At 39.1% G+C, this 20,525-nt stretch overlaps 2 protein-coding genes across 3 annotated transcripts in view; one reads left to right on the top strand and one right to left on the bottom strand.

Moving 5' to 3' along the window:
- wdpcp (WD repeat containing planar cell polarity effector) overlaps positions 1-20,525 on the top strand; it is a 97,558-nt gene that overhangs the window by 935 nt on the left and 76,098 nt on the right. The gene's annotated exons all lie outside the window — the stretch shown is intronic.
- On the bottom strand, positions 121-20,185 carry ugp2b (UDP-glucose pyrophosphorylase 2b). Of its 2 annotated transcripts, none has more exons than XM_088420874.1 (10): positions 19,906-20,185; positions 14,182-14,309; positions 12,009-12,116; positions 7,689-7,874; positions 4,538-4,671; positions 3,986-4,283; positions 3,720-3,917; positions 2,136-2,378; positions 783-887; positions 121-707 (listed from the first exon to the last, which is right to left on the bottom strand). In XM_088420874.1, exons 2-10 carry the CDS (start codon positions 14,278-14,280, stop codon positions 600-602), a joined length of 1,479 nt encoding a protein of 492 aa, XP_088277000.1. In that variant the 5' UTR covers positions 14,281-14,309; positions 19,906-20,185; the 3' UTR covers positions 121-599. The 2 variants fall into 2 exon arrangements, with proteins under 2 accessions (XP_088277000.1, XP_088276999.1); XM_088420873.1 differs by lacking the exon at positions 19,906-20,185 and adding an exon at positions 19,142-19,581.

Genomic DNA, 20,525 nt, shown 5'->3' with positions numbered 1-20,525 from the left:
TTACAAAACTTAACCCTGGTGTGAAATCTTAGTTTGAAACCTCAACCTTGTATTAATAACCGTAATTATTTCAAATCCTACCCCATTGTACTGTATGACAGGAGGAACTCATCACAAGGATTGTGTATGATATTGCACTTTAATCAGACCTCAGTCACACTTCGACACTTATTGCTGCATTCCGTCTCGCTCTTCGTGTGTGAACGTGTGTGTGTGTGTGTGTGTGTGTAAGCATGTGTGTTTGGCATCTCCTTCAGATTGACAGCACAAAGAAAAACAGTATTAATGAAATAATAATGCACAATATTGTGAAATGTTGACATGGACGAACAGTACATAAGGCCTTCAACTTCATTTCAGTTAGATTACTTTAGTCCTGGGTAATGAATATATGCTACAATATAACTATAGTACAGTACATACAGTATGTTATAGTAACATAAAACGTTATGTTGTCGGCCAGCAGGGGGCAGCGTCTTGTTGAAACAAAAAAACAAAATGGGTCACAATTACAAAACGGATCACATGGTTGGGATGAAGCCAGGCAGGCAGGTCATACGACCAGGGTGGGTGTGGTCCACATGGTAGTGGGCGTGGTCTCAGTGGTCCAGGATCCGCAAGTTTCCCGACACGATCTTGTTCTCAAGCATGGAGCCTGCTGGGATGTCGATGCGATCCCCGTGGTTGGCGATGATGATCACCGTGCCCTGCCAGGAAAACAACACACACTTCAGATTTGAAAGCCTCACTTTATTTTCCTCTCAACCAAGCTTGACTTTTACCTTGAGTGAAACGTTCTTGCCGAACGTGACGTCTCCGGAAACGGTCAGATGGTCCAGCTCCAGCATGTCAGGGATACTCTCGAAGCGGGTCAGGTACTCCTGCACCTGGATGCAGAAAAAAAACACACTACCACCATCAACATGGACAAGACTTTTAACTAACTACAACCTAGCTTCAATCGTTAACTTGAAACCCTGATGTTAAAACCTTAATGTTTGTTTTAAACCCTTGTAATCATACTTTATAAAACTAACTAAACTTGAAGCCACATTTTGAAATCCTAACTAATCTTTACCCTTACCCAGACTTCAAATGCTACTTTAAAACCCTAATTAATGGTTTAAAACACTCCTTTGAAACCCTACTAATGGCTTAATACCCAACGTTGAACTGTAACCTGGGCTACAGGCCCTAATTTCAAATCCTATTTGAGGTTTGAAACCTTTGTTGATTTTTGAAACTTTAACTTAGTCTTAAGGCCCTACTTGGACAAAAAAAGACTTAAATCCCTATTTTGAAAACCTAACTAATATTTGAGACCCAAATGTTGTCTTGAAAACTGACTCTGGAAACCTAAACATGGCTTGAAGTTCTACTTTGTAAGCCATGTAATCATGAATTAGTAACACAACTTTAAAACCATACCACAAGCTTGAAACCATACTTTAAAACCTAAAATCTGACTTTGAAACCCATACTAAGGTTTGATAATCTGCTTTGAAATCCTTCTTTGAAACCCTATTTAATAGTTTAAGACACTACTTTGAAACCCTAACAATGACTTGAAAGTCTACTATGAAAACCTAATCTTTTCCTAACCTAATCAAATTTTACACCCTAATCAAGGTTTGTAATCTGTATTAATGTTTGAAATTGTAACCCAGCCTTAAAGTCTTACTTTGGCAATCAAAAAATGCTTGACACCCTACTTTCAAAGCCGAACCCGAAGCCTTACTTATGAAGCCAAAAAGGCTTGAAACCCTACTTTCAAAATGCAACTAATGTTTAAACCCCAAACTGTGGTTTAGAATCGGATTTTGACATCTTAAAACATTGCCTCAAGTTCTATTTGAAACCCTAACTGTAGATTGAAAACCCTACTTTAAAACTTTAGAATTGGCTAACGTTTAAAACTCAACTAAAATTTGATCATCTGTGCCCTAGAACCCAACTAAAATTTGATCATCTGTGCCCTAGAACCCGACTCTGAAATGCTAACAAATATTGCAATCCAAAATCATAGCTTGAAACCTCAAAAAGGGCTTCAACTGCACATTGAAACCCTAACTGTAATTCCAAACCCTACTTTAAAACCCAACTTGAAACTCAATGTGACATTTGTAGCTCCGCACCTTGGTGAAGGAGCTCCCCAGCTTGACGTGCGGCGTAGTGGGGAACTCCCGGCGAGGGCTCATAGTGAGAGAGCCGGCGTCCAGGCTATATAGGTTGGACATGACCAGCAGGAGGTCCGAAGTGGTCTTGACAGGCAGGAAACGGCTGCGGGGCACGTTGATGCCCATGGCGTTATCGAAGCACTTGATAGCTGCGCCCACCGCCGTCTCCAGCTGGATCACGTTTTGACCCCCGTCCAGCGTCTGCACAAGAGCCACAATGGAAACTGTTACAGGCAAACCATCCGCCGTTGGCCAACTCTCCAACAAAATTTCTGTAGACTTAAAACTGAATTGTTTCTTTTTGTGTTCTTTGTGTAACATTTCAAGATGCTGATTGCAGGGTGGTAAACTAACATGGAAGCTAATTTGGGGAGCTAAACTCAAGAGCTAATGTTGATCTTGTTCGAGATGTTACAAGCCAATTTCAAAAGCCAACTTCAAAGTTGACATTTGAATGAAGCATTACGGCTAATTGGGCAATCGCATAACCAAATATTGAAAGACAACATGGAAAGTTAGGCTTGGAAGCAAACGCTGGAAGCGAGTCAAAAACAAACATTAATCAATCTAACAACCTTTGACCAAGCCAACTGCAAGGGCTGATATTGGAAGCTAAGCTAACGGAGGTAAAGTTGAAAGTTAAATCAAACCAACCTTGAAAGACAATAATGAAAGATCAAATTAAAGGTGAATTATTGTTAAATTGAAAGGAAACAAATCCAGCAAACTTTAAAGCTATTATTGGAAGCTAATGTTGAGGCAAAGTTTTAAAGTACATGTTAGCAGAAATGCAACACAAGAAGCAAACACTGGAAGCTAGCCTCACAAATAACTGAAGCTAACGTCAACTAAAATTGGTAGCTAACATTAGCGTCTTTGGAAGCTACCTGTAAACCCCACCCCCACCCCATTTGCCATAAAGAAATCATTTTCACAACAATTACCGTATTTTTTGCACTATAAGGCACACCTAAAAGCCTTAATTTTTTTAAAAAGCTGATGGTGCGCCTTGCAATCAGGTGCGCCTTATAAATGGATCAATATTGAGATTGGGATTCATAGATGGGGAATGAACTGATAAAGTAAGCTTTACCCGTTTGTGTGTTTATAGTTGAACAAGGCTGGTCATATTGACATTGAGGTATTATGCTCTTGAGAGTTTAGAGTTATTATCGTTATTACTTAGTACTACAATATTGTATTATTACAATATTGTGATATTGTGATTGAGAAAGTTTTAAAATATGTCATTAATTGAGGGTGCGCCTTATAATCCGGTGCACCTTACAGTGCGGAAAATACGGTACATTTCCCTTCGCACATCTGATGATAATGGTGCAGCCTGGAATATTTGGGGTTCAATAGAGGCAATTATGGGGAAAACAAATCTGAGTGGGGCTATTAATTACTGGCTGATTTCATAACATAACATAGCATAGTGTAACTTAACGTAACAACACATACCGTACCATAACATGTAACCTAAAACACATCAGTGCTTGTTCCGTAACTCTCATAAATAGCAAAGATTCAATGTCTAACCTTGGTGTTGACAATAATCTCCATGTCCATGGCATTCTGCTCCTGCAGTCTCTTGATGGCCGCCAGCGAGATCCAAAGGTTGTTAGTGTTGAAGATCTTAAACTTGGACACCGACTTGAACTCGTCCACGTGAGCTTTGGGCACCTGAGCTATCTCCAGCAGGCGCAGTTTGCCGTCGTACTCGATCAGCGTGCCGCCCTACAAATCACAACAGATGAGCTTTTTTTTTTGTTTTTTCCCCTCCGATAATTGTCGAAGGCACCTACCTTGACGTCGGCACGCGTCTTGTCCGTCACTTCCATCACAAACTCGCATCGCTTGCCGTTGTGTCGTCCCACCAGGTGGTTGAGGATGTGCAGGTCTACGGTGGCTCCCAAGTTGTCGATGTTAGACACAAAAATATACTCCTTGCCCTCGGCAATCAGCTGCTCCAACAGCCCCGAATTGTAAAAGCTGGCGTAAATGTCGCCGTGACCCGGCGGGTACCAGCCCTCGGCGTTCTGGCCCGTTGTGCTCAGGCTGGTGGACACGGGCAGCAGGGACTCTTTGTTGATGCGAGGATACCTGAGGAGAACACACTATCATGTCAGGGAACTTTAAAAGCGAGCATTGTGATCAAAGAGAGCACTTTAAAAGCAAATATTGTGATCAAAGAGAGCTCAACGGGCCTGTGTCCTGTCCGATCAGCATCAAATCAAACATTGTGAGAGATTTTAAAAGGAGGGATTAATTCTGAATCAATGCTTTGAGGTGGTTGGACACTTTGTGTCTTTGATGTTCATATATATATGTATATAAAATGATACAATAGCATTTACCTGCTCTGGTTGAAGGTGTGTATCTTGACACGGTGATGTGTGTACTTTTGTAAGATTTTCTTTGTGTCTTCATCCGTGTTGAATGAGTTCATGAGCACCAGAGGCACGTCAGTGTTGTATGTTTTATTCAGGTGCTGCACAGCCATAAAAAAAAAAAAAAGAGGACATTTTATGGTGATACGGCACCTGATAGGGTGAACTAGGGGAACAGATGATTGTATTTCATTCATTTTGTATGCCTAAAAAATACATTCATGAAATGTGCAAAAATAATAGTTTAGATTGTAGCAAAGACATAATCTATACAAAATGTGACAAAACACTTAAAAAAAAATACTTAAGACGTTACAAAACCATTAGACAAGCCTAATGAAAGATATTAGAAAAAATACTAATACTAAGCATTGAACCAAAGAATACTAGCTCCAAAATTAGACAAATAAATAAACACTGTAATGTTAGAAAAACAGTGTGAATGCAAGGAACATGCAAAATATATTAACAACATAAAATAAATATGAGATCTCAAAGAATTAAAAAATATTTACTAAACTTTATCACAGTAATCTATAAACAATTTCATCCAGTGTCAAGTTCAATGTCCATACAGGGACATAAAAAAGGAGGGACGAGTTTCTTTTTTTTTTTGTAAGCAGGACTAAAAGTTTGCTATACATTAACCAGGCGGGGGATTTTGCCTTTGGCCATTAAAAAAAAAAAAAAAAAAAAACAGCACGCCTTCACTTCAGGATGTTCAACACACACTCGTACATCAATAGTAATCTACAGCAAACAATTCAAAAGTTTGACGCATATAGTGTTGACACTAAAAGGCAAGGCAAGTTTTTACCTAATCACAATGAGAAGCAGTGAACTTAAAGTGTCAAACATTTTACACAGTCCCACCCTAATAAATATGCAGTTTTCAAACTACTACCATCATGCCCGACAATAAAATAGTCACATAAAAGTTCAGCAAAATGAGGCATATTAGAGCTTTAACATCATGTACAATTTAAGTTAACATTGCACTTAAGTATAGGAAATGGGGAAAAAAAAACTAATAATTTAATTCTAGTCCTTGTTAGGTTAATTTAAATATTATAGGTTACAGAGCACAACACTGCCAGATTTGAATGATCAAAACAAGTAACGAAGTACTGTATGTCAATTGAGGCTTAAATATCGTTTAAAAAAAAAAAAATTCTTGCCTTTTTCTCCGTTCTCTAAATATGCCAAATCTTGTCACTATCTAACACTACTCTCAATTCACATTGGTTACTTTGCAGTTGGTAGCGCTAATGCACCATTAAACTGTTTTGCGAACTGCCAATAAACCCCCCAAAAGAATAATCCATTACGAATTCTGGCACTTTTAATGGTGTATGGACCGGAGTCATTGCATCTAAACAAAACTGTACCTTAAATCGCTTCATTGCTAATGAATTATAAGGTAAATGCACTGAACTGTACTTAATAAAATACTGCACATGAAAAATAAAATCATAATGCATTAAAAAAACAGCCTTCACTAACAAAAACTACCTAAAAGATTCATTGCTAATGTATGGAACTATAAAGTTAAATACAACTGAACTGCACGAAAAAAAGAATTACTGTACTGCACATGAAAATTAAAAACAAACTGCACTGCATTAAGGGAAAAAAAAACAGCCCTCACCCACACTGAAGTAAAAGTGCATGTGGTGGTCCAAAAAAAGATGAGTAGGTGTGTGTGTATGTGTGTATAAATGGTCTTTATTTTCTCTGCAAACAGGTTGTTTGGGGACTGGCGGTAATGTGATCGGAGGTGAGCTGAGCAGAACTGGGGCGCAGTGATTGGGACACAAGAGAGCAGTGTGCTGGTGGGGTTGGGTATGTGTATGTGAGTGAGGGGGAGGGGGAGTGGGGGGGCCGCAAGTCTCTTACAGAACACAACCTTACTCACAAACACATACGCCAATGCAGACCAAATATCAACAGAATTACACAGGAGCTAAAGAAATTTAAGGTAGATCCTTTCACCTGGCCTTACCCGCCGCGTACAAGGGATTTTTTTGAATTACAGGTTACAGCTTAGTCTAAAACTGAAAAAAAAAAATCATTCAAGTACATGAAAGTGCCTGAAAAAAAAAATCTGATTAAATTGCAATTACACTTCATCTGGCACAAACAACGCCTTTTCCCCAGGGTCATTTATATTTTTTCTAACCTGCTTCTGTCTTTTTGAGTGCAGAATTGTGATGTTTGTTGCTTGGTTACGTGCAATGCGACCTGGCCCTTCAGCCTGAAGTCACAGACAAAAGATCGGATCGGTTTCAGGACCACTTACTCAATTTGCCTGGGTCGCGTTTGAAAAAAAATCGGATCGTTGTGTCGTTCACACTGCCATTAAAAGATCAAATGCAAATCAGGATTGGGTCACTTCAGGCTGCAGTGTGAATGTAGCCTTTTTTAGACCATACAGTATTTAATGTTGTATACAAAATGGTAACGTGACATTTTAGCAGGGTTTCTGTAGGTTTCAGCTTTTTAATGCCGTAACAGGAACAGTGCTGGTTTCTTTTCAAATTAATGGCAAATTAATTGAAACATGAAGCAACTTATGACTAAAAGTTGTTTGAAGGCTTTTTTTATCCTTCATTCAAAAATTCTTTTGGCTGGACTCCCGTCCAGTCCGAAAGACTCAACATCCCGTACTACTCTCATTTTGGAGGTCAGCTAGCTACATTAAAAAAAAAAAAAAAAAACATCTGACAGTTTTTTTTTCTTCTTTCTACATAATCCCGCTCCCATCTGCTCCCCTCAACTTTTTATTATTTACCGTCCCAACCCCATGATTAAAGGTAAAGTTGACTTCTATCCTACAAGAATCGCACACGATCCCCCCCGAAAATGTCAGCCTCTAGTCCCCTTTTGCGGCACTGGGTAGAAAAAAAAGGTTAACTGTCACTTAACCCACACAGACATGTAGACGATGAGTCATCATAACAAGCAAGCCAAGTGTAGACAGTTGACGCTACCATGACATCACTTCCCGCCCAGCCCAACTGAAGTCATGGTTACAGTCCTCCCAAGTTTATTTGTATGATCAGCCTTTGAATAAGTGTGATTCAGGCCAAAGTCAAAGCGCAACAGTGTTTGTTGTTACCTCGATTTGCTGCACAGTGAGGTCCAAGAAGGTGTTCTCGTTACGGACGCTGATAAGGCTCTTGGGGCCCTTGCAGCCCATGCTAGTTCCAAGACCCCCGTTCAGTTTCACTACCACCAGCTTGTTCAGGCTGTCGGCGACGCCCTCCGGAAGGCCTCGTGCCACGATCTTGTCATATGGTTGGATCTGGGCAAACACAACAAATAACATCACAGGAAGAATTTGCCCAATTTGTCTTTACAGGATTATTTTAGTGTTGCCTTTCAGGTTTTTGTGAGGCAGATGAAACCTTTCTTGGATGAATATAAAAATTAGCAAAGACTTTTTGTGAGTTTTTGTTTCTCTTGAGTCCTGTTGTTGTCAGGTGTTCCACATGGTTCAGTTTTGGGGCCCTGCTGTTTTTCTTCTGATTTGCTGCTCCTGGGTTCCATCTTAAAGCATGGTATTTCTTTTCACTACTATGTGGATCAACAGTTAGATGAGCAAAAAATATTTTTATTTTCTAGCTTTTGACTCAGCATAAGAATCGCCATAGTTGAGTGTTTTATATTGTTAACCACTTTTGTGTATTTTTAAGATTTTTGTGGTCATTGCATATGGCTTGAACTTGTCTGCTTGCCTCATTAAACAACTAAATATGTGATGTATTTATTGATCGGACAGGTGTAAATATTAAAAATAATATCTGTGTGTGTGTGTGTGTGTGTGTGTGTGTGTGTGTGTGTGTGTGTGTGTGTGTGTGTGTGTGTGTGTGTATATGTGTGTGCAAAACTCCTGCTAGCAAACCTTAACTGCAACTCCCTTCCGCTCTCAAAGAGGAAGAGGTTACAAACACAACACTCTGCCTAGATAATATAAACAAAGCACATCATGCTCCAATGTTATCATAGCTGACATGCACATAAATACTTTAACACTCCATAGCATGATGCACTAATACGCATCAATGGAGCATTTTAAGAGGCAAACCACCACAGGAAGCGTAATTATCCCCGCAGTGATTCAGACGGGATTCCCATCCAGGCTGCGGCTTCCCTCCTCAGATGTTCATTTAGCGGCCAACAGCCATTGAGCATTCAGCGTGACAAATCAACAAGAATGTTTGTGTGGCTCGATTAATAGGAGGGAGGGTGTTAGCACAAATAAAAGATTGTTTATCAGCTGCTGCACGGAAGGAGGGAGCGATGACCTTGCCGTGCTGATTCCAACCCAAGATGATGCACTAGTAACTTGAGATACAAATTTTTTCAGATACAAAATTTTACAGATTTGTTCTGTAACCATGCTAATAACTGGAAACCTCGAAATAAATGAAAATACAAATAATATTTTCCAGTCTCTTTCCCTAAAAAAATACATTGGCGAGTTTGTCAGTCATATTTTTCAATTTCCTAATTTCAATTTCGGAAACAACTTTACTGATGCACAATCACCAGTAGGTGGCATCAAAACCTCATTTTAATCAAGAACATATTCTCAACATCATGTGCCCAAAGGGCTTGAAGTAGGGGATCCAAAATTAACATTTTGTACAGTAGACATATTTGGATCCCTCCTGTCCCTCTATGAAACTCCCGAGTGCCTTGAAACTGTCAAAATACATGGCAGAGTTCCAAAATATGATGATAAATCAGTTGAAACCCCACCAATTATCGAAGATGGACCTTTTAAAACCTTTTTAAAAAAAAAGCGTATTCAAAAACCCACTTTTAACAGCTTCATCTCCCTCTAAATCACTGGTGTCAAACTCAAGGCCCGGGGGCCAGATCCGGCCCGCCACATCATTTTATGTGGCCCACAAATGACTAATTATGACTCCAAATTTCTGCCTGAATTAGCAAATTTTGCATGTTTTCTTCAACTATTACACATTTTTTGTTACCAATACCCCTTTTGAACAGTTTTTGGCGGCCTCTGTTTTCAAAATGTGTAAAATTAATTTCATTTCACATTCTCAATGGCCCCCCGACAGAAACCATAACTACAATGTGGCGCATGATAAAAATGAGTTTGACACCCATGCTCTAAATAGTACATGCATGATAAGTTTTGATGACAGGGTCAGAATATATAAAAATAGCAATTTACAGGTCTGTACTAACCTTAAAACAAAAGATGAGGTCTTCCAAATTTAGTGTGCACTTCCTAGAAGCTAAAGTAGATGTGAAACCCACAATTTGAAGGGCCACAATTTGAGATGGAAGGCTCAAACTTCTGAATCTTGATTTTGACATCATAACGCACACAATAGAATAAAAATCAAGGGTGTGTGTGTAATTTGATTGAATCTAAGCACAGGAAGACCATATGTATGTGACCATATGTATCAAACAAATTAAACACCAGAGTATGTGTACCCTACTTTTGTCCAACCTTAATGATTAGAATAACAGCTATGCCCTAATACGTTTTTGAAAGCTGTCTACGGAATTGAGTAAATGTGAGGAAGCCCTCGCTTTCCTGGAACTTGTGTGTCTCGTTAGCGCGCATTACTGTCATTTTTTGATCCCTCTAATCTCCATCTTCAACTTTTCTCTTGTTATGCCATGTTATCACAATATCCCTTATGTGTGACATATGGACAGAAAGACAAGAAGGTTTTCTGAGCGCGAGTGAGAGGCGAGGCAATGGGAGGTGTAAGAATGCCGACGGCGGAGTGCGGGGGAAAAGACAGACCGGCCTTTGTGTGTGTTTGTGGCAAGCCACCGAGGACGTTTTGCAAAAAGACCAGCCAGACAGAAGGTCTGCAAACTCCATAAACAATTTACTGTTCTGCCGGTGAACCCCAAAATGGGTCGCTGGGCCGTGAATCATTAACGCGGTCGCAGTTTGCTGCAAGTATGTTCTAACTGCAGGCGATTTTATTAAAATGGCAATTTCAATCCTATTTTGTGGTTGGTGATAACTCGAACCTTTCAAGCAGAAAGTTCCTTGCGATGTATAGTTTGGAATTCAGGGGTAAAAACAAAGCATCACACAGCACATACAGTATATTCAGCCATCCATTTTCTTGATTATGGAGATGTCATTGGATTATGTCATTGGCTATTTCTTTTTTCTTTTAAACCTTGGCATGTATGAAGGATAAGAGGGAGGTCTTTGTCCTAACCCCTTCCAACCGAAGCGGCATGCTGGAGAACATGACAGTTTGAATGTCTAAACCTATAAATGTGCTGAATTTTGATGATGTCGCCCACTTTTCCATGCCTTTTTTTGGATCTTAAAAGATTGCTCTCAAACTGTGACATCAATAAGTCAACTGCAAAGGTTTTGTCTAATATTAAGAGTTACAAGTGATAGCAGTTTGAAAATATTTTTTTCAAGCGCGGTGCAATTCGGCGATACGGTGTCACTAGTGCCTGCAGAGTTGAGTCAGTATTCAGATGGCAATCACAGTTTTGTTTTGTTTCTTTCAACCGTCTTGGCATGCATGTATGATAAAGAGGCGCTCTATGTCTTAAAAATAACCGGTGACGGGCCACTGTAACTTGTAGGAACAATTAAAAAAACAAGATGAATGTTAATGCATTTATTTGTATGAACCACAGTCCATGTTTCTTAATGTGCCAGCTATTCAATAATTTACTGAAAAATAAAATAGACTATGTTCAATGGAAAGAAAAATAAGAGCTGTAATTTTAATTCGGTGACACTGTGATATGTTTTCTCATGGTCATCATACCGTCACAATCTAACATTGGTCCGTGCTTGCACAGCATCATGCAAGTTGATATTCATATTACTATCATATTACTATCATATACGGTTAGCTAATTTAAATCACTTAACATGAAAAAATATAGTAGGCTTCTAAGTTAACTTTTGTGATGTGACTTTCAGTTCACAGCTGTGGATGTGTATTTGAAAAGATTTCTAATTATTGGACTGGTACCCTGTTTTTAAACCTTTAATTGACAATTAAAACAAATATAAAATATGATGTCACGACCAACAAACGTTATTGGTTTTAACCATTTAGTGGCTACATTTGCATATGGTTTCCAACTCTGCAAAACTCTAATGAAAGACTGTCATTGAGCATAAATCTCTTTACAAACAATAGACATGGAATCTAACCATGAATGTAATTATCCAACATATTATGATGCTTATCTCCAATAGGTTAAGTTCAACGGTCATGACTGCATATGACTGGATAGTCAACTTTCGCAACCTGTTTGCGTCTGTTGCGCAATGAGGACTGTGATCCTCCAACGTTCGATCCCGACATTGAAATGTTGAATGACCGTCTGCTTTGCACTTTATCAGGGTGCGTTTAACGATGGTTATAAGTACACAAGGGAGGGCAGGCCAACTCACAGAGTCCTCGGGTGGTCGCTGTATCTTGATCCATTCCACCGATGGCCCCTTAACCTGCAGGAATCTGTGAAAGAGTTTCTTGAAACCCTCGAAATCTCTCTTGCATGCCTGAAAAACACAAAATTCTAATTTAGTCAGCGTTTATAAAATGTTAGAATGTTATCTTAAATGACTGTATGTCAATGGTAGTGAATGAGTTCGCAAATGTTATGGGGAGTTTTGACCACAAGAGCATACAAATACGCACAGACATGACTCACTAAAACAGCTGAGTTAAAAAATAAATAAATAAAATAATTAAATAATTAATGGCAAAAACTTGGCACACAGGGCAACACAGCTAACTTACTTGCTGAGTGCAAAGCCTACTTAGAACCAAGCACATTCTTTACTTTTAAGCAAATCTGAATCAATTGGTAGTCAAAATGTCATTTTTCAGTCACTTCAAACCAAACTCATTCCATTTTTTTTAAATAATCAGATTTTTCAAAATGGGTCTCAATTGACGGCTAGCACGGTATATATTAGGAATCGGGTGAGAAACTCAACGCCATTTCAAACTGGTAAATAATACATTAAAACAGAGGCTTTTGTCATTCAAACATGTGGGAAACATTGCCCCCTGGTGCTAGGATGACATAGTGCTTAATTAATGATCTTAATTAATCATGGCAGGCAATATCGTGATTGCGATTATTTATTTATTTATCTATCCGTGGGCTAGAAAAAGACAGGCCCAACCCAAAAATTGGCCATTCTGCAAAAAACAAAATTTACATTGATTTGTAAAAAAACAACAACCTGGACCAAATTGACTCAAATATTAGGTGAAAGAAAACCATAAAACTGCTATACAGCTATTGTTGGGCAACTAAATGGGCTAACAAACTCATTGATGGCGGTAATAAATTCCTTTTCAGGCCTTTGGACCACACACAGGAATGCAATAGGCCATACTATTCTCACAGATAATAGAAGAGCAGACTTTGTTTATGAGCACATGATGTTGGTAAAGTCTGTGTGAACCAACCAAGGTGGATCTCATCTCAGGATTTACAGTTTATTGCTTATTGTTAGAATAGGATGCGCGTGTATTGTTATTCCAATAAATGCCTACTCTGTGCATGACCTGATAAACACACCTAACCTGATGGGCATACTGCTAGAAATCAAAACAAAGCAAGGGAACGCATTTGAGAATATTTTACTACACTCCCCACCATAAACCTTTAGAATAGTTGCCTATCATAACTGTCAACTAGTGCTGGGTATTGTGTCTTAAAAGTGTACTCTATTGCGATATATCGCAACACAGCAAAGGCGTATTGCGATATATTGGGCAATATATATTTGCCTGGTAAAAAAAAAAAAAAAAAAACATTTACAATGACTGAAAAAAACTGAACGAAATAATTAGAATGGACACATTCTATTTATTCTTTTTCACAAGCCACATATCATTGACATCTATGAGCACACATTAAACATTCTTTCTCAAAAAAAGCAGCATGTCCACATTTTTTTATTTCAAGCATGCCCTTGACTGTGTGAATGCCCCCAGCAGTTGAGAATACTCTTTCAGGTTGCACTCGTGTGGCAGAAATACACAGGTAGCACTTTGTCACACGTGTATCTTGTTGCGCACCCCTTCGTGCTCTTCAACCATAAACGAAACAAATCTGTGACGTCACTTGCGTTGGTGAAAAAAATACGACAACAAAACAAGCAGAAATCCATTGATATAATTTATCAAATACATTGAAGCCTCAAAATACAGTCGCTACGGCACAGGATTTTATCTTCATCTGACGAAAATCACTTAAAATAAAAGACTTAATAGCTGCAGCCGTAGTGAGCTGATTTTCACTTATTGCGGGTGAGTTTGGAGTGTGCAACAAAGGCCCGGGATGGTCCGCAAGCCACAGGTTGTGTACCAATCCAGAAGTGACTAAATAACTTTTGAAGACCTCACGCACGTCGTCCCATGTTCAGGCCCGCCCTCAACACACGTCTTAGTTATGTGTTAGTAAGCAGGCGGGATTCCTCATTGGCACCGCAGCACAAAATGTGTCACTCGTGTGTGTGTTTTCCCATCAACCCCCTCCGCCCTCCAAATCGCAACCAGATGTTCAATGAGAGTGAAGAAGTTGGGGGTGCGAAGTGGAGATGTTACCTCTCTCTCTGAGCCCTTCGTGGTGTCCAGCAGCTTCTCCATCTCACTGTGGATGGAGCTCTCCAGCTGCTGCCGCATCATTTCCTGGAAATGAGACATCCCTCCGTTGAGCACTCCTTTCCGTAGACCTGCGCGTGTACGAGAAAGTTTAGAGTTACAGCGAAAGTTGGCTGATCTGATTCCGCGGCAATTCAACAAGACAAACACATCCCAGCGAAACAATAACACGGAACTAAAAAAAAAAGTCACAATCCAAATGGAATGCGAATGCCACCGACGTACTCTGTGTTCTATCAGTGCCAGATACACTCGTGTCAGATCCTTCTCATATTTGCAAAGTGACTAATCGCAATAAAACACCACTGACCCAATGACTCGAGATAATGTCTGAAATCCAACACCCTTTTTAAGAAAACAAATATTTGTTTAGAGTTAAACCAACAGTTACAGCGAAATATGCCACCCAAGTACAAATTTGGAGGTCAATAAACATTTGCAGGAAAAAAAATAGGTATCAAAAGTCCAAAAAAGTCTAAAAAATATATATATATGGCCTTAAAAGATACATTTTTTTCCATTCCGTTAAAATAAAGATCAACGACTGACATGTTTTAGAGTGATTATTAGGCTGATTATTTTTGTCATTTTGTCATTTTAATGTGATGTTATCATTAATACATAAGACATAAGTTTAAATTCCATGTACTGTATAACAAAACAAAAACAAAAAAATCTCCGCTTCAGGTCAAATGTCGACTCCTTAGTGGGTTATGTGTCTTCTTTTTAACTCTTTAAACATTTTAAACACGTGGCCATGTTTTTTAATTTTATTTTTCTGTATGAGTCGCTGCATAGCAAGTAATTTTCATCTATAAGCCATAAAAAGTACTCCAACAGCAACCTGAAGCAGCAATTGCTTCAAGTCATTAAGCTAAATATACAGAACTCAAACTTATCATATTTTAAATTGACATATTTTCATATGCTAACTATAAACATTGTTCCACCCACAGCAAGAACTGAGTAGTTACACAGTGCCATGGCACAGTTAAAAGCCAATCAGCATTAAAAGCTGTCGTAATGCAGTAATGTACAGTATTATAATGTAATAATAATAATAATAAATAGTACTAATTAGAACATTTTGCAAGTCAGCACACAGCTCCTTCCGATGTGCCTTTTAATTGCTTGAAACAACGTTCCTGATATTATCTACGTACATTGGAATAAGCTAACCTTCGCTAGCATCACAGGCTAATTCATAGGCTCTTCTCTTGGTCAAAGTCCAAAAAAAACTAGCCCGACAGGCTAACGTCTGTTAGTAGACAATGGCTTGCATGCTAACACACAGCTAGCTGCTAATTAGCTATATTAACCACATTTGAAGCCCCAAAGAGAGGAATAGTCAGTCTGGTTTAGCCGGACCATCCCAACCGCAATGATAAACGCTGCTCAAGAAAGTGAAGACGCTGCAGGCTATTTAATTTTTGGAATAGTTAACTACTTGAAATAAGGTTGAGAGAAAACTGGAGAGCAAGACTGAACGACCAGGTTGTTTTAGTTTGTTTTTCTTTATTGAGTGCGAAGCAGAAAATTATATGTATTGTTTAATGAAGTCTCTCCTGAAGACACAACATTGGAATTCAGGAAAAAAATATAAAACCATAAAAAGATAAAACCATATTTTCCCAGCCAACGTCAGACAAACTTGGGACTTGAAATCATTATCACGTTTGACGTCAGCAATCGTGAGCGACACTGATGTGATCCAGTACAAAAAACAGTTCCATCTGGAAACAAGATGTTACTGACACTCTTGGCAGAAACATGGTCGTGTTCTGGTCAAGTTGTAAACGAACATAATAGACTTTTGGGGAAGAATGACTCATTAATGTATCACTTCATGGATGTCAGAACACGCTCGGAAGGAATGTCGTCAGAAAACTTTACAACACGCCGAACGGTATTAACACAACATGGAAAGATAGGGAAGAAAGTAGTTAGCAACTAATGCCTGTAAAAGCTTGGACTTTTTCACTTTAGGTAGTCTCAGATAATATTGTGAATATCCGGGGAAAGTGGGTGTGTCACGTGAAGTATTTGCACTTCGTACCTAAACATGGCCCAATAACCGTTTTGTCTGTTTACCGCGGTGTTAAAAAGTCAAGGTTTTTAAACCTTTTAAAGTATTTAAAAGGTCTAGTGCGCATCACAGTGGACCTACGTGGAAATGTGGTGCATTCAGCAATATAAGGACTGGTGAGTTGGTATCACTAGTGCTTGCAGAGTTGACTCAAGTCACCATTGAAAAATGCGGGATGGTATTCGGCAAAGTTTGGAAAATACTGTGAAATATCGCACTTCCCTCAGTCTGTTGCGTTGAAAGCTATTTTCCAATGAGTATTTTATCCCACTACACGCTTTCGATGCTGACACGATTTAATGATATGATAGCGGGATGCTGTGTCCCAGTCCAGGAAATATACAGTTCCAAATTATCTCTAGCATCCCAGAAACTACACATGAAACTTTGCGGCCCATTTCCAGGGCAGAGCAGCTGCTCGCAAGCCTTTCTTACATCACCGAATTCAATGCCAAATGTGAGCTCGAACATGACTCAGGATTAGTGGAAACCGAAAAATATGATATCATTCTTTGTTGGGTTTCTGTGTGAAAGGTACCTGAAAATAAATGATGTCTACGCTGTTTTATAAATAGACAAAGCCAGGAGGAGTATGCAGTGGTTATTAGCTGACTTTTATCACTGTATTGTTTCAAGCAGTGTTGTTTTTTTTTTTTTTTTTTTTCTGCATACGAAAGCAAGAAGTGCTAACAGGAAACAAAATGTTTTGCAGAAGGATGTCATGATATCCGGATTTGGCACATGAGCGGGAAGTGAGGCACTTTGCATTTGATCTTCATCCAAGAAGCAATTGACGTTTTTTTTTTTTTTTTTCCAAACGAATTTCTTTGTATCATACTTCATTTTTTTTTACCTGTGCTGTGGTTTTTGAGAAAATACATATCAAAGAGGCTACAAATTCTGCATTATTTTTGGGAATTGTGTCAATTTGTTTTTTTCCACTGGGGTCTGTGTAAAATCCCTTAGTGGATAAAGCAGCTTTGTGGGATCTCTGTGTCAAAACGGCAATGAATCTCTCACACTCACATTTCTTGGGGAATCACAGCCTTTTTTTTTTGTGGAGTTCTGTGTGAAAGGCACAGGCCAATAAATGTGTGATGTTTTGCTAGGTGATATGAAAAAAGGCAAAGGATTTCGTAGATTTTTGGAACACTAATATCGGCCAATTAATTGAAACACCTGTTTACTTGTTTCAGCTTTACTGCCAACTGTATTTCTTTCTGGGATCTTTGCTGGTTTATGTATAAAAGAAGGCACTCAGGAATTTTTCCTCCTGGCACTTCTTTGGGAGCCTGTTTGTTTCTTCACTAGATTCTTTTTGAAAGCTGTGTGGTGTGATTATGTTTCTGGATCATCTGTGCGAAAGAAGCACTGAGAGGCTTTTCTCTGGTAGCTGATTTGATGCTCTTGGGAAATTGTGCCAATGTGTCTCTTTTTCTGTTTAAAATGGACCCAGAAGCAAATTATAAAGATCATCAGTCATGACTTTTCTTGCCAGTGGACTTAAAGATATATTAGAGATTTATGTTTTAGAAAATATAATTAGTAACTGTTTTAACAAAATGAAATTTTGTTTTGGAAACAGAAAACAGTTTTATTGAATTAAAAAAAAATTCTCATTTACAAATGTAACTTTTTGTGAGGCATTTTGTCCCATCTTTTGCGCATCAGGTTTTTTTTTTGTCTTGTAAAAAACCATATTTCAAAACTAAAGTTGTCACAAAGCATACGCAAAGTAATAAAAATAACCATAATGATAAATGATAATTAATAAAATTGATGTACAATACTTCAGGTTGATTTGACGATGAATTTGAGTTTAAACAGCGATGTTCAGTAAAACACCTCTACAACGAAACCTGAATGTGCTAAAATACCCCCCAGTGTGAAAAAAAATCCATGCATTGAAGCCTTTCCCTTTTTCTTACTTCCTCATACAAGGAAAAACTCTCCTGTTGCATACTACAAAATATTTTTTCTGCATTTACATTACACTAAATTTCATTATAGCAAAAACAAACCTGCAGCAAAAGCCCAGCTTTTTTTTTTATACTTGCTACAACGGCATGCGTTTAGCAGCACTTAATACGGTACTCAGTGCGACTTCCCCCAATCAGACGATATTCTCCCATACTGTAGATGGCAGTAAAGGGACTCTAGTCTACATCATCCAAACAACACTCCTCTAAAACAGAGGTAGGCAATCCGAGTAGATTAAAACGCCCTAAATTCTTCCAAGCATTTTTAACAGACTCCTCGTCTCTCCAACGTAGTGCTCGTTAGGGGTTGTTTGCGGTATTTAGATCACCGTAATTCTTCTCTGACGAATCATAAAGGTGTTGTACCGGTGAACAATCATAAGCAATGATTCGTCCGCCATGTTTTCCGATCGTAAAGAAATTCCGGAAGATACGCGTTAAGGAAAATTTGTTCCGCGTGGACTCCGCAAAGAGGGGCGTGGTTGCCGGAATAACGTCATTTGACCTCGCGAACGCATCAACCTTAAACCAAGCGTTATGCTTGAAGATAGGATAAAATATGTCAAATGAAAGATGGATGAAGCAAAATAAAACGTTACGCAAGAAATTGATATAAGTATGATTTGGCAAGTTCTTCCTTTTTTTCTATGTTGGATGGCTGTTTTTAACTCCAGTCACATTGTAGATTGCACAACACATAAATTTGCAATAAAGAAAAGTCCCCCTGTTGTGAAAAAATTCGAGCTGCAAATACATGATGATGTAGAGGAAAACGACCCAAAATGGTCAAAATTACATCACAATGTTTAAAATCTAAAAGTTCTACACGAGTTCTTACCTTCCACATAAAGTGCCATGTTCAAAGTAGTTGGGAAATTAACAGTCAAGTCGAATAAAACTTTGTAATAACTGCAGGTTAATTCAAAGTGTGAATGCGCGGTGCTGTCAAATTTCCTGGGCTGAGTGCTGACTGTCCATTCAGCGAGTCCAATCACCGGCGGTGCTCCAGAGCATAAGACATCCCGTCCAAGTCATAAAAAGCAGCACAAACAAGGACACATTCGCACTTATCTCCCTGGCCAGTCGCCAAATGTAATGTAGTCCCACAAACGTAGTTTTTTTTTTTAATTCCGTGCCCTCCCCCTTTTCTCCGCATTAACCATGTCACAAGCCCGAGCTTTGACTTTTAAACTCAACCCAGGGTTTTCCTCCTTCCTCCTACACCCTCTCCCCCTGGTGTTCAAGGGAACAACTCCAACTATCCTGCTCGGGATTTTAGGACCGAGTTATTGCGTCGTTTCTCCCCGCGTTTGATTTTAAACGCCGGCAACACACCCACCCACCCACGTCAATGATTAACCAACCGAGAACACTCCCATGTATCCGCTATAGCAAACGGAACTTTACAAGGCGATGTGCGCATAGGACACGTTCGAAAAACAGAGGTGCAGTGAACGCACCGCGAAGAGGACCCACTGTAGCTAAAATGAGACCCAATGCAAAGAAACCCCTTTTGGGTTAAGCTAGCAACCCAGTTACTCGCTAAAAAAAAGGACAAACAAACCTCGTTAATGCTAACGAAACCAAGCGTGCGAATTTTACCGTTTGACCGTGCGATGCCCGCGGTCGATGGGGTTGGCCCGATCCAGAGGTTCACAAGACACCTATGCAAGCAACTCCCGCAGAGGACACTCACATTTACACGTACACGCTACTGTACCACACACACAAGAGTATTTATTTCCTCTTGGTGGCGTTTTAAATCAACACACCAGACTAGCTAGTTGTGTAAAAAAAAATTAAAAAAAATAATAAATAGGTGCGTTGCTTTTGTGAGGAAAAAAAAAGAATTGCTGATTAGTTTTTTTTCCTTTCTCGCTTTCAAGCGACATTCCAAACAGGAACGAATTGGAGTTGGCCACCGCGCGACTAAACCAATCAAAGCGCTGCGATTTAGTGATGTCATTGCCGTGCGCCCATGGATTTGTCCGGCTAAATGACGAAACATTTCATGAACAAATTGGGAGGCTGATAAGCGCGAAGCAAAGCCAATCAGAATGCAAGGTTTCAGTGCTACGTTTGCTAAACACAAATGGGAATGTGCGACGCAAATTCATAGATCCGGACTTAAAAAAAAAAAAAAAGACAAATAAAAAAATCATCGTCAATAAATTTTTTTTGGCTCATAGAGTTGCTTGTTTGGTTGTCCCAAAGATGCATAG

Source organism: Hippichthys cyanospilos, chromosome 8 (assembly GCF_059441005.1).
Source record: "Hippichthys cyanospilos isolate Australia breed blue-spotted pipefish chromosome 8, RoL_Hcya_1.0, whole genome shotgun sequence".
In the NCBI taxonomy this organism is placed as follows: domain Eukaryota; kingdom Metazoa; phylum Chordata; class Actinopteri; order Syngnathiformes; family Syngnathidae; genus Hippichthys; species Hippichthys cyanospilos.
Note: the sequence above shows the minus strand (reverse complement) of the source record. Positions and strands in the feature narration are given on the sequence as shown.